This window comes from Amblyraja radiata, chromosome 7, assembly GCF_010909765.2.
Source record: "Amblyraja radiata isolate CabotCenter1 chromosome 7, sAmbRad1.1.pri, whole genome shotgun sequence".
Taxonomy (NCBI): Eukaryota; Metazoa; Chordata; class Chondrichthyes; order Rajiformes; family Rajidae; genus Amblyraja; species Amblyraja radiata.
In genome coordinates this window covers 84,860,145-84,873,325 of record NC_045962.1, presented here as the reverse complement: position 1 = coordinate 84,873,325, position 13,181 = coordinate 84,860,145, and the positions used below count along the sequence as shown (strand labels likewise).

General features: G+C 46.9%; 1 protein-coding gene across 2 annotated transcripts in view; it reads left to right on the top strand.

The window, feature by feature from the left end:
• Positions 1 to 10,716, top strand: part of cnppd1 (cyclin Pas1/PHO80 domain containing 1) — a 40,033-nt gene extending 29,317 nt beyond the window's left edge. The window contains exons 6-9 of one of the 2 annotated variants that reach the window (XR_004412668.1): positions 590 to 651; positions 4,382 to 4,499; positions 7,314 to 9,498; positions 10,704 to 10,716. Coding sequence is in view for 1 of the 2 variants with exons in the window: in XM_033024886.1 (XP_032880777.1) it covers positions 590 to 651; positions 4,382 to 4,499; positions 7,314 to 8,033 (900 nt within the window). In the remaining variant the exon portion in view is untranslated. Of the gene's footprint in view, positions 1 to 589; positions 652 to 4,381; positions 4,500 to 7,313; positions 9,697 to 10,703 lie in introns of those variants that run through there. The other variant, XM_033024886.1, reaches the window with a different exon arrangement.
• Positions 10,717 to 13,181: the final 2,465 nt, after the last annotated feature.

Here is a 13,181-nt window from a genome sequence, read left to right as displayed (position 1 = left end):
GGGAAACTCGGGAGAACTCTTGAATTAGCTCGTACAGTGGGACAGGCCCTTTAGTCACAGAGTCATACGTGGAAACACGTCCTTCGGCCCAACGTGCCCACACCGGCCAACATGGCCCATCTACGCTAGTCCCACCTGACTACTTTGTGCCATCCACCACAATAAAGAATGCTGTGCTGGATGTTTGTTTTAAATTTTATTTTGTATTGTGTGTTCCTTTTTAATTGTACCGCTGCTGGCAAATTCATTTCACTGCACTTGTATGTGTATGTGTTGAATAAAACGAATTGATTGATTGATTGCCCAGATCCCTCTTCAACCTGTCCTATCCATGCACCCATCAAAACGTTGCGATAGTACCTGCCTCAACTACCTGCTCCAGCAGCTTGTTCCATCCACCCACCACCCTTTGTGTGGAAAATGTTACCCTCGGGTTCCTATTAAATCTTTCCCCTTTCACCATAAACCTATGTCCTCTGGTTCTCGATTCCCCTACTCAAGGCAAGAGAATCTGTGCGTCTATTCCTCTCAACTTCCTACGTGTGTGTGGCAGTTTATACTCAATTATTTTTTTTATTTGGCATTGTAGGATTGGAACCTGTACGTTAACACCCAGGAATTCTTTGAGCTTTTGAGTCGCCTGGAGGGAAGGTAGGTGTGCTGTTACTGGGCGTTGGCAAGGAACACTAGCTGTGTTTACACACTGTTGCAATGGGAAATAATTAGGCTGAGAGCAGCCAAGACATACCCTTAAGGGGCCTGTCCCACTTACGCGATTCTTTTCGGCGACTTCCCGGCACCCGTCATAGTCGCAGCCGGTCTGGAAAATGTTCAACGTGTTGAAAACCCAGCGGTGTAGCAAGGGTGACGCCTGTATGGTCGTGAGTAGTCGCCCAAAGAGTCGTACATTTTTCTGGTCGCCGCTAGATTTTCAACACGTTGAAAATTTTCGCTGACCTGCTGCGTCTATGACGGGTGCCGGCAGTCGCCCAAAAAATCGCGTAAGCGGGCGGGACACGCCCTTAATGCTGCGAAAGAACATCAGGGATTGGAGCAGGAGTTGACCACGAAAGTGTGCTCCAATAGGATTGTGTTTAAGAAGGGACTGCAGATGCTAGAAAATCGAAGGTAGACAAAGATGCTGGAGAAACTCAGCGGGTGCAGCAGCATCTATGGAGCATCCTGGGTCTGAAGAAGGGTTCCGGCCTGAGACCTTGCCTATTTCCTTCGCTCCATAGATGCTGCTGCACACGCTGGGTTTCTCCAGCATTTTTGTCTACCTTCAATAGGATTGTGGTTGGTTTCGTTTAGAGATACAGTGCCCCTCCAGAACCAGGGGCCACAGTCTTAGAATAAAGGGGAGGCCATTTAAGACTGAGGTGAGAAAAAACTTTTTCACCCAGAGAGTTGTGGAATTTGGGGAATTCCCTGCCACAGAGGGCAGTGGAGGCCACGTCACTGGATGGATTTAAGAGAGAGTTAGATAGCGCTCTAGGGGCTAGTGGAATCAAGGGTTATGGGGAGAAGGCAGGCACGGGTTATTGATTGGGGACGATCAGCCATGATCGCAATGAATGGCGGTGTTGGCTCGAGGGGCCGAATGGCCTCGTCCTGCACCTATTTTCTATGTTTCTATGTAGCCCGCCGGGGGCTTTGACTTTGACTCTGACATCGGGGGGGAGTGCAGGGGAGAGATAAGTTTTGTTTTGCCTTCCATCACAGCGAGGGGAGATGCACTGTGATGGATGTTTGTGTAAACTGTGTTGTGTCTCGGGTCTTTTTCGTTTTGTAATGTATGACTGCAGAAACGACATTTCGTTTGGACCTCAACGAGGTCCAAATGACAAATAAATTGTATTGTATTGTAGTGCGGAAACAGACCAGCGATCCCCGCACACAAACACCATCCTATACCCACTAGGGTCGAGAGCCTTCCTTCTCTCCAGAGATGCTGCCTGTCCTGCTGAGTTATTCCAGAATTTTGTGTCTTCCTTCGATTTAAATCAGCATCTGAGGTTCTTTCCTACTCAAAGAAGCCATTGAAGTACCTGCCTCGACTACCTCCTGCGGCATCCCGCTCCATACACCCGCCACCCTCTGTGTGAAAAAGTTACCCCTCAGGTTCTTATTAAATCTTTTCCCCCTCACCTTAAACCTGGTTCTTGATTCCCCTACTTTGAGTGAAATACTCTGTGTTTTACGCTATCTAATCCTCTCATGATCTTATACCCTTCATAAGGTCACCCCTGATCCTCGTGCGTGCCAAGGAACAAAGTCCTAGCCTGCTCAACATCTCCCTATAGCTTAGGCCCTCGAGTCCTGGCAACATCCTCGTTAATCTTCCCTCCACCCTTTCCAACATCGATCTCTCTAGTCTAAACCTGCAAACCTTTATCCTGATACCGTGAGCCTTTCTAATTACCCGCATGCTAAGACTGAACTCTATAATTACACCAAATTAGGTGGCAGAGTGGCACAGCTGGTAGAGCCGCCACCTCACGGCACGAGAGACTGGTTTGATCCTGACCTGGGGTGGAGTTTGCATGTTTTCCCTGTGACTGCATGGCATTCCTCCTCCGGGCGCTGCAACATTTCAAAGGCGCGGGGGTTTGTAGGTTAATTACACTTGGTGGGAAGGGAGTCGGTGGGAAAGCGGGATAGCGTATAAACAAGTCTAAGCGGGTGATTGATAGTCGGCAAGGACGATGGGCCAAAGGGCCTGTTTCCCTGCTTTAATCTTTAAATCAATTAAAGTAAGGAGAATGTAGAAAAAAATGCTGGAGAAACTCAGAGGGTGAAGCAGCATCCATGGAGCGAAGGAAATAGGTGACGTTTCGGGTGGAGACCCTTCTTCAGATTGATGTGGGGGGGGGGCGGGACAAAGAAAGGAAGAGGCGGAGACAGTATCAACTCTTATTGTAGAGTCAGGGGGTCATATGGCGTGAAAACGGGCCCTTCGGCCCAACTTGGCAACACCGGCCAACATGCCCCATCTACACTAGTCCCAACTGCCTGCATTTGGCCCCTAAACCAATCCTATCCTGTGGGGGTGGGGCGGGGGGGGTGGGAACAAGAAAGGAAGAGGCGGAGACAATGGTCTGTGGGAGAGCTGGGAAGGGGATGGGGAAGGAGGGGGGAAGGAGGGACTACCTGAAATTGGAGAAGTCAATGTTCATACCGCTGGGGTGTAAACTACCCAAGCGAAATATGAGGCGCTGCTCCTCCAATTTGCGGTGGGATTCACTCTGGCCATGGAGGAGGCCCAGGACAGAAAGGTCGGATTCGGAATGGGAGGGGCAGTTGAAGTGCTGGGCCACCGGGAGATCAGGCTGGTTAGTGCAAACCGAGCGGAGGTGTTGGGCGAAGCGATCGCCAAGCCTGCGCTTGGTCTCACCGACGTAGAGCAGCTGACACCTAGGGCAGCGGATGCAACAGATGTTGTGGTCGTAGAGTCGGGGGGATCACAGAGGGGGGATTAAGTAAGGAGAATCTATAGGTGCTGTTATGAATCCACATATTTATTTGTGAAGTCACCCATTCAGTCCTGGGCCCTGCCTTGAAAAGCAAGATTCTTTATCGGACCCAGTGCAATAGCAATGTTGTGGAGTTTTCGCCAACTGTCCATGGATATAGTTGTCCCCATCACAGCCTGGTTTGGGCTCCATCCAAGACGTCAGGAAATTGCAGAGAATTGTGGACGCAGCCCAGACCATCACGCAAACCGACCTCCCTTTTCCATTGACTCCATTGATACCCCACGCTGCCTCGGCAAGGCCAGCAGCATCATCAAGGACCAGTCGCACCCTGGCCACTCCTTCCCTCTCCCATTAGGCTGGAGGTACGGAAATGTGGAAACACACACCTCCAGATTCTTCCCAATTGTCATAATGCAACTGAACCATCCTATCACCAACTAGAGAATGGTCTTGAACAACCATCTACCTCATTGGAGACCCTCAGATTATTTTTAAATGCACTTTACTAGACTTTATCTTGCTCTAAACGTTATGCCCTTCATCCTGCGGTTGGCTTGGTTGTAATCATGTATAGTTTAGATTTCACTGACTGGATAGTGCACAACAAAAAGTCTTTTCACTGTATCTCGGTACACGGGACACTAAACTAAACTAATGGTCGGCGAGGACTCGGTGGGCTGAAGGGTCTTTTTCCGTGCTGTATCTCTATAAAGTCTAAAGTTAAGATACATTACGTAGAACACAAAAGTGCTGGAGTAACTCAGCGGGTCAGGTAGCATCACTGGAAAAGATTGATAAGTGATATTTTGGGGCGGGGACCCTTGTTCGGAAGAGATATAGGTAGATCACGTAACCTTCCGTGCTGCAAGGATTTTTATCGTGTGCTTCAATTTCTTTCTTTGTAGGGTGGCCGAGTCGCAGGGACTAAAACGAGGCTGGTTCACATACACGGACTTGTGTGTGTTGCTGGAGCAGGCGCTGTGGCAACAGGTGTTTTCAGAATTCTACCAGCATGTTGTCAAGGTAGCTTTCATTCACACCCATAATAATTGTTTGATTGTTTGATTCTTGTTGAAAGGGACGGCACAGAGCAACGAGTTATGCAAGTTTCGTTTGCATTTAACTGTGATCAAGTATGCAACATAGCATCCAGGCCTGGCGACTCTCAGCGTGCCGCTCACAAAAGTGGATCTGCCATCATTCATTACAATCGCACCACTCTTTTAAACCTCTACCAGAGCTGCCAAGTAGTACGGATTTTCCATATTTGGTGCGGAAATGCGATAAGAATACGGATATACAATTTTGCTTTGTAAAATACGGATTTTTTTTAAACCGGCCCGACTTTCTGTTTCATCTTGCTGCTTAAAAAATGCAAGAAAAATGCAAAAAAGTCATACTGTACCTCTAAAAGTTATAGCAGATTAAATCTATTAGTATTTTAAATTTCAAGATCTGGATGATTATTTTTGTAAGCTTTGATCTGCCTGTCCCGTTACAGGTTTACATAGAAACATAGAAAATAGGTGCAGGAGTAGGCCATTCGGCCCTTCGAGCCTGCACCGCCATTCAATATGATCATGGCTGATCATCCAACTCAGTATCCTGTACCTGCCTTCTCTCCATACCCCCTGATCCCTTTAGCCACAAGTGCCACATCTAACTCCCTCTTAAATATAGCCAATGAACTGGCCTCAACCACCCTTTGTGGCAGAGAATTCCACAGATTCACCAATCTCTGTGTGAATTTTGTTTTCTCTCATCTCGGTCCTAAAAGACTTCCCCCTTATCCTTAAACTGTGACCCCTTGTTCTGGACTTCCCCAACATTGGGAACAACCTTCCTGCATCTAGCCTGTCCAACCCCTTAAGAATTTTGTAAGTTTCTATAAGATCCCTCCTCAATCTTATAAATTCTAGCGAGTACAAGCCGAGTCTATCCAGTCTTTCTTCATATGAAAGTCCTGCCATCCCAGGAATCAGTCTGGTGAACCTTCTCTGTACTCCCTCTATGGCAAGAATGTCCATCCTCAGATTAGGAGACCAAAACTGTACGCAATACTCCAGGTGTGGTCTCACCAAGACCCTGTACAACTGCAGTAGAACCTCCCTGGTCCTATACTCAAATCCTTTTGCTATGAATGCTAACATACCGTTTAGCGCGTGGGAATTTAAAAGAAGAGCTGTCCGCTAGGGCTCTATGGGTTCTAAATATAGCGCTACCAGCTGGAGCGCTATGGGCTTTACACATAGTGCGATGGGCTTTACACATAGAGCTATGGCCACAGCGCTATGGGTCACAGACTGTTTGGGGAGGGAGAGCGGGAGAAGGAGGTGGTAAGAGGGAGGGAGGGAATAAGAGAGGGACAGTACAAAAAAGGAAGGAGAGAGGGAGGGTGGGAGGGAGGGAGAGGGAGGGAAAGAGAGGAACGGAGAGGGAGGCTTCCAAAATGGCTTCCACGTCATCATCTGGTGCTAAAAGCAGGAAGCAGCCGTTCAAACAGCAGTATACAAAGAGATGGCAATGAATGCACTGTCAAGTAAGGTGCGTGGAAGAAATGTCAATTGGGAGCAAAGTTATGCATTCTTGTACTCTTACATGGGTATGACCGCACATATAAAAAAAATTCAACAAAATGGCACTGCGTAGAAATACTAATTTCCTCAGCAAAATACTGATTTTTCAGGTACCAGAATACTGAAATTCTCTGACAAAACTTGGCAGCTCTGCTCTACTCAAAACGGTTATCTTGCACTAAACGTGTGAGAAAGAACTGCAGATGCTGGATAAAAGCGAAGGAAGACACAAATTGCTGGAGTAACTCAGCGGGTGAGGCAGCATCTGTGGAGAGAAGGAATGGGGTGACGTTTGGGGTCTCGACCCGTAGATGCTGCCTCACCCGTTGAGTTACTCCAGCATTTTGTGTCTACCTTGCACTAAACCAACATTCCCTTTCTCCTGTATCTGTACACTGTTGTCGGCCTGATTGTAATCGTGTATATTCTGTCCGCTGACTGGATGGCACTCAACAGAAATGCTTTTCGCTGCACCTCGGTACACGTGACAATAAAGTAGCGGTAAACTGGAAAAAAATTCTCTGTGACTCAGTATGGTTCGGTCCCGACTATGTGTGCTGTCTGTACGCACACTCCAAATACAGGTTTGTAGGTCAATTGGCTTTGCATAAATGGAGATTGTCCCTAGTGTTTGTAGGATAGTGTTAAGGGCCTGTCCCACTTACTCACGAAGTTACTCACGAATTCTCCCGAGTTTTACCCTTGATTCCATATAACACCATATCTTGGTTCTTGGTTTCTTGACCCTCCAAAATATTCCAAATGGAATTTAAACTGGAGGTGTATAACATTTAACAATTACAGCACGGAAACAGGCCATCTCGGCCCTTCTAGTCCGTGCCGAACACTTACTCTCCCCTAGTCCCATCTACCTGCACTCAGACCATAACCCTCCATTCCTTTCCCGTCCATATACCTATCCAATTTATTTTTAAATGATAAAAACGAACTTGGAGAATGTCCGTAGGAGTCCGTAGATATATCGTAGCGGCTCGTTATGCCAGCCGTAGGTACTCGGGGCATCGGGTAAGTCGGGACGTTTTTTCCAGCATGACTAAAAAGTCCACGAGTAAAAAGATAGTCGGGAGTAGGAGTTCGTAGATCACAAAAATCTTGATTTTTTTTTTTTTTAAGGTCCTTGCAACTTGGCAGAGGACTCGGGAAAGTGGGACAGGCCCTATAATGTGCGGGGATCGCTGATCGGTGCGGACTGGGTGTTTCCTTGTGGCACCACCAAACTAACCTCGACTCTCTGTTGCAGGTTGCATGCATGCTGGGGTTCGTCTACCTGACTGGCGTGGCAGGAATAATCGCCGGCTCAGCGCTCGCCCGACAGGCCGTGTACTCGAGGGGCCAGGCGGACCCGTTCCCCAGCGCCGAGAAACCGGTTGTGGGCCAAGGAGTTGTCCTGGACCGAGCGAAATGCCGGCAGGAGGCCGAGCCCTTCCCGCCGTTCAACCCAGCGGTGGCTGACGTGGCCAAGCCTCCGGGCTCTCCCTCCGGCCTTTGTTGCTGCCTGTTGGAAAATGACTCGAGATGGACAAATTCTGGCTTTGCCATGTCGGCCCTGTGCACCTGGGGGGCTGCCCTGACCTCCTTCACTTACGTTACTGACCAGGGGAACGTCCGAGAGGAGCTGAGGATCCCACCGCCCATTTCCTGTTCTACTTGTTGCAAACTGCAGGGCGAGACCGGGATGGCAGTCCAATGCGGGGCATCGAACCAGACGTCCATTAAGATCTCCTTCCGCCACAGCCCGTCGGAACTCCTCTGCGCCTTCGGATCGCGGGGCACGTTCTCCCCCGGATGTAGAGGTTGCACAAAGGACAGGGCGGTAAACGTGAAGAAGCCTCCTCCAACTCCCAGCTTCCAGCGGCTCATGGACCTTCTCTGCCTCCCCGGTTCCCTGAGGATGAGAAGTTGCCCGACAGAAACGCCAACAGCGTTCAACCAGCTTGCCATACCCGTCTTGCCCAGCTAGGCAATCAGTCCCCCTCCTTTCCCAGCATTTAGAATTCGGAACCATTTTATCAACCCGATCCCCACTTGCGATCATTCGACTTCAATCTCAAAACCCAGCGATTAGACCAGCAAGACAGTCGCTGCAGCAAGATCTCGGCCTCCACCAGAATCCTGGGCCTGATCTGGCAGCTGTTCCCAACTTGCGACCATGCACAAAAGCTAGATTTGCTAATAACCTGTCGAAGTGGAGTGAACTCGCCAACATTGATAGGTGTACGTGCTGTTGTAACTCCAGGATACAATTGTGAGCAGCGGGCACACTCGCGCCCCTCTCAGCGGCCTTCAGCAATAAATTTGACACGTTCAAAGTCACTTTCATGTACATAGAGCCCCGCACCTAGCAATCCTCTCAAAACGTTCCCTCTGCGGAGAATTACTTTCAGAGGAGGCGGCTTACTCTGCCAGAGAACACAGCGGCGGTTTTGTGCCTAGCAACTCGCGCGAGGAGAGACACAAAATGGAGGATCTCGCCCTCGGTGCTGCCAGCCGATGAGATAACGAGCAATGGAATTACTTTTTAACGCAAAATCTCAACCAGCTGGAGCCAGTTAACCTGCAACTCTTATTTGGTATCTCACCTAAAGGACATCATTCACACCAGGAGCTTGGGGCTTGTGCTAAACGTGCTTAGAACAGCGCCTGCTGCTGGTCCTTCCCAGCAAACATACCCGACACTCGACAGCGTGCGGCGTTACTTTTAAGTCGCAGAATTCGAAGTTTGCAGGATTTCTAGACTCTGCACCTTTTGTACAGCTATTTGAAGACCTTTTATAACGAAACGGGTTTGATGAAGGCATCAAGGAATCGGATGTGGAATTCAAAATGGTCGCCTAATTTTTTGTGGAATCCAAAATGGTTGCCTACCGATGCTGGAAAACCTGAGGAAAAGCGATAAACTTGTGACCATGCACAAAAGCTAGATGTACTAATAACCTGTCTTGTGCAGTATGATTAGACTACATTGGGTATAGCATTTACAATGCATTTACATAGCATTACAATTTACAGTTGTTGGGTTATTTGGAACCTTTGCTTTAACTCTCTAATTTTTTTATTCAGGAGTGATTTTCTAACGTGGGAGATCTGAGCTGTGTTTCCTACAGTCATTTGGGGAGATTTGTAAGTCTCTGAGTAGCCAAGCAAACCACATTTAAACTATTGCGGGGTGACGGAGGAAATCAGGAAAATGTCCCCAGCTTTTCATGCAAGAAACTGCAGATGCTGGAATCTTGAACAGGACAGCATATGCTGGAATCTGGAACAGAACTGGAGGGACTCAGTGGGTGTGGGTGGGGATGGGCAGACAATATTTCGGGTCGGACTGAAGAAGGGTCCCAACCCGAAACGTCGTCCATCCTTTCCCTCCACACGTGTTGCCTGACTCGCCGAGACCGTCCAGCATATTATGTTTTACTAGATTTATTGTGTTTTACTATTTTTAATAGATTCTATGCTCATCCCATATACCTACAATTCAAAATATCATCATATTATAATCTCGGACCATGCACCTCTAACATTTACAAGGGGTCACAGTTTAAGGATAAGGGGGAGGTATTTTAGGACCGAGATGAGAAAAACATTTTTCACACAGAGAGTGGTGAATCTGTGGAATTCTCTGCCACAGAAGGTAGTTGAGGCCAGTACATTGGCTATATTTAAGAGGGAGTTAGATGTGGCCCTTGTGGCTAAAGGGATCAGGGGGTATGGAGAGAAGGCAGGTACAGGATACTGAGTTGGATGATCAGCCATGATCATATTGAATGGCGGTGCAGGCTCGAAGGGCCGAATGGCCTACTCCTGCACCTAATTTCTATGTTTCTATGTATGGAGAGAAGGCAGGTACAGGATACTGAGTTGGATGATCAGCCATGATCATATTGAATGGCGGTGCAGGCTGGAAGGGCTGAATGGCCTACTCCTGCACCTATTTTCTATGTTTCTATGTAAGATGGTTACAAATAACTTGCAAATGTCGATACAAGGAACTGCAGATGCTGGTTTGCAACAAAAAAAAAAAGACATATCAAAGAGCTGGAGTAACTCTGTGGGTCAGCCAGCACCTCTGGAGAAAATGGTTAGGTGATGTTCAGTCTGAAGAAGGGTCCTGATCCAAAATGTCACCTCCCCATTTTCTCCAGAGATGCCACCTGACCCGCTGAGCTATTCCGGTAGTATGTAATTTTTCAGCATCAGCTGTTCCTTGCGTCTCTTGTTGCTTGGTGGGATTAGGGGCGGCACAGTGGCGCAGCGGTAGAGTTGCTGCCTTACACAGCCAGGGACCTGGGTTCGATCCTGACTACGCTTGCTTGTCTGTATGGAGTTTGTATGTTCTCCCCGTGACCTACGTGGGTTTTCACCGGGAGCTCCGGTTCCCTCCCACGTACGGGGTTTGTAGGTTAATTGGTTTAGTACAAATGTAAATTGCCCCTCATGTGCAGGATAGTGTTCGTGTACGGGGGGATCGCTGGTCAGTACGGACTCGGTGGGCCGAAGGGCCTGCATCTCTGAGTTTAAACTAAACCCAGTCTCACAAATGATTAACCACCCAGCCAGCGCTAATCCGGTGTGGAATTTGCTGATTTCAGCCAGAACATTGGTGAACATTCCTTTTTGTTACTGATTCCAGCACCCATGAGGGTTGGAGGGGGGGGGGGGGGGGAAGGGATGAGTGTTGGTTTAAACCAGCATCTGCAGTTCCTTCCTATACAGAAGCATAGCAAATGATGAGTCATAGATAGTCAGTCAGATCCTTGTTCCCAGTGTGGAAATGAGAGAGTGGCAGTGAGAGTTGCAAAGTTTAAGGAGATGCGTGGAGCAAGTTTTTTTGTTACACATTGGTGGGTGGCTGTAACGCACGCGCTGCCAGGGGTGGTGGTGGAGGCGGATATGATAGTGGCTTAAGAGGCTTTGGGATAGGCATAGATAGGGCTCGAAAAGATAGTGGAGTCGGGGGATATGGGGAGAAGGCAGGAACGGGGTACTGATTGTGGATGATCAGCCATGATCACATTGAATGGCAGTGCTGGCTTGAAGGGCCGCATGGCCTACTCCTGCACCTATTGTCTATTTATTACATTCGGCATGGACATTGTAAGCCATGGGGCCTGTCTCTGTGCAGTGGTTTTCTATGTTCTATGTTAAAATGGACGAAAATTGGAGTGCAGGCAGGGATTTAATAAAAAGTCAGTATAGTTTCTCATGAAGTCACTCAGTATAAATATCCCATCCTTATAAGTTAATAGGAATATCCCTGTGACAATTATTAAAATGTCAGCTTAGTTCTCCTGCACTGAATTATGCCCCTGTCCCACCTAGGAAACCTGAACGGAAACCTCTGGAGACTTTGCGCCCCACCCAAGGTTTCCGTGCGGTTCCCGGAGGTTTTTGGTCAGTCTCCCTACCTGCAACCTCCGGCAACCACCTGCAACCTCCGGGAACCGCACGGAAACCTTGGGTGGGGCGCAAAGTCTCCAGAGGTTTCCGTTCAGGTTTCCTAAGTGGGACAGGGGCATCAGTAGTGGTGACAACGAGGCATTTCAAGCCACTACCGGTTGTCACGGTGGGTGTATCAAATAATCCAAAAGACAGCAAGACAGTATATTTTATCAGAAATTGTGGATATTATTAAGCAGGAAATCAAATGTCCTGCTGTTTTGTAATGGCCAAACTGTTTTTATCATGAAAGATGAAATAAAATGTACAAGCAACGAATATTTCTGCTGTGACTGAAATTCATTCTTTTTTTTTCTTTTTTTATATATTTTATTTTATTAGAAGTAAGTACAGTCATATGGCACCAAAGTGCCTAATATATATTTTCATAATACATTTTATGTACAACTTCTTTTTTTTTTTTTTTGTTACATTGAAAAAAGATTAGAATAAGAAAAAGAAGTTAGATAGTAAAGGATAGAAAGATGTGAAATATATAGTGTGTGAAGAAAGGAAACGAGTAAATGAAGAAAGTTGAGAGAGAAAATAGAGAAAAGAAAATAAAATAAAAAAGAAAAGGAGATCATTATTTATAATCTTGACCAATCCTGAAACAGTTATTTTTTACAATTGTGTTGCACCATATGATTCCAAAAAAACGACGAATGGAGACCAACTCGTTATGAATTGGTCTGATTCATCCATTAGGAGGAATCGCATTTCCTCAAGATGAGCGGTGTCCAACATACTTGCAATCCACATTTTAAGCGTTGGTATTGATGTACCCTTCCAAAATGTAAGTATTAATTTTTTTGCTATTATTAAACCATAGTTAAGGAATAGATTTTGAGATAACCATATAACCACATAACAATTACAGCACGGAAACAGGCCATCTCGACCCTTCTAGTCCGTGCCGAACACATAATCTCCCCTAGTCCCATATACCTGCGCTCAGACCATAACCCTCCATTCCTTTCCCATCCATATACCTATCCAATTTATTTTTAAATGATAAAAACGAACCTGCCTCCACCACCTTCACTGGAAGCTCATTCCACACAGCTACCACTCTCTGAGTAAAGAAGTTCCCCCTCATGTTACCCCTAAACTTCAGTCCCTTAATTCTCAAGTCATGTCCCCTTGTTTGAATCTTCCCTACTCTCAGTGGGAAAAGCTTTTCCACGTCAACTCTGTCTATCCCTCTCATCATTTTAAAAACCTCTATCAAGTCCCCCCTTAACCTTCTGCGCTCCAAAGAATAAAGCCCTAACTTGTTCAACCTTTCTCTGTAACTTAGTTGCTGAAACCCAGGCAACATTCTAGTAAATCTCCTCTGTACTCTCTCTATTTTGTTGACATCCTTCCTATAATTAGGCGACCAAAATTGTACACCATACTCCAGAATTGGCCTCACCAATGCCTTGTACAATTTTAACATTACATCCCAACTTCTATACTCAATGCTCTGATTTATAAAGGCCAGCACACCAAAAGCTTTCTTTACCACCCTATCTACATGAGATTCCACTTTCAGGGAACTGTGCACAGTTATTCCCAGATCCCTCTGTTCACCTACATTCTTCAATTCCCTACCATTTACCATGTACGTCCTATTTTGATTTGTCCTGCCAAGATGTAGCACCTCACACTTATCAGCATTAAACTCCAT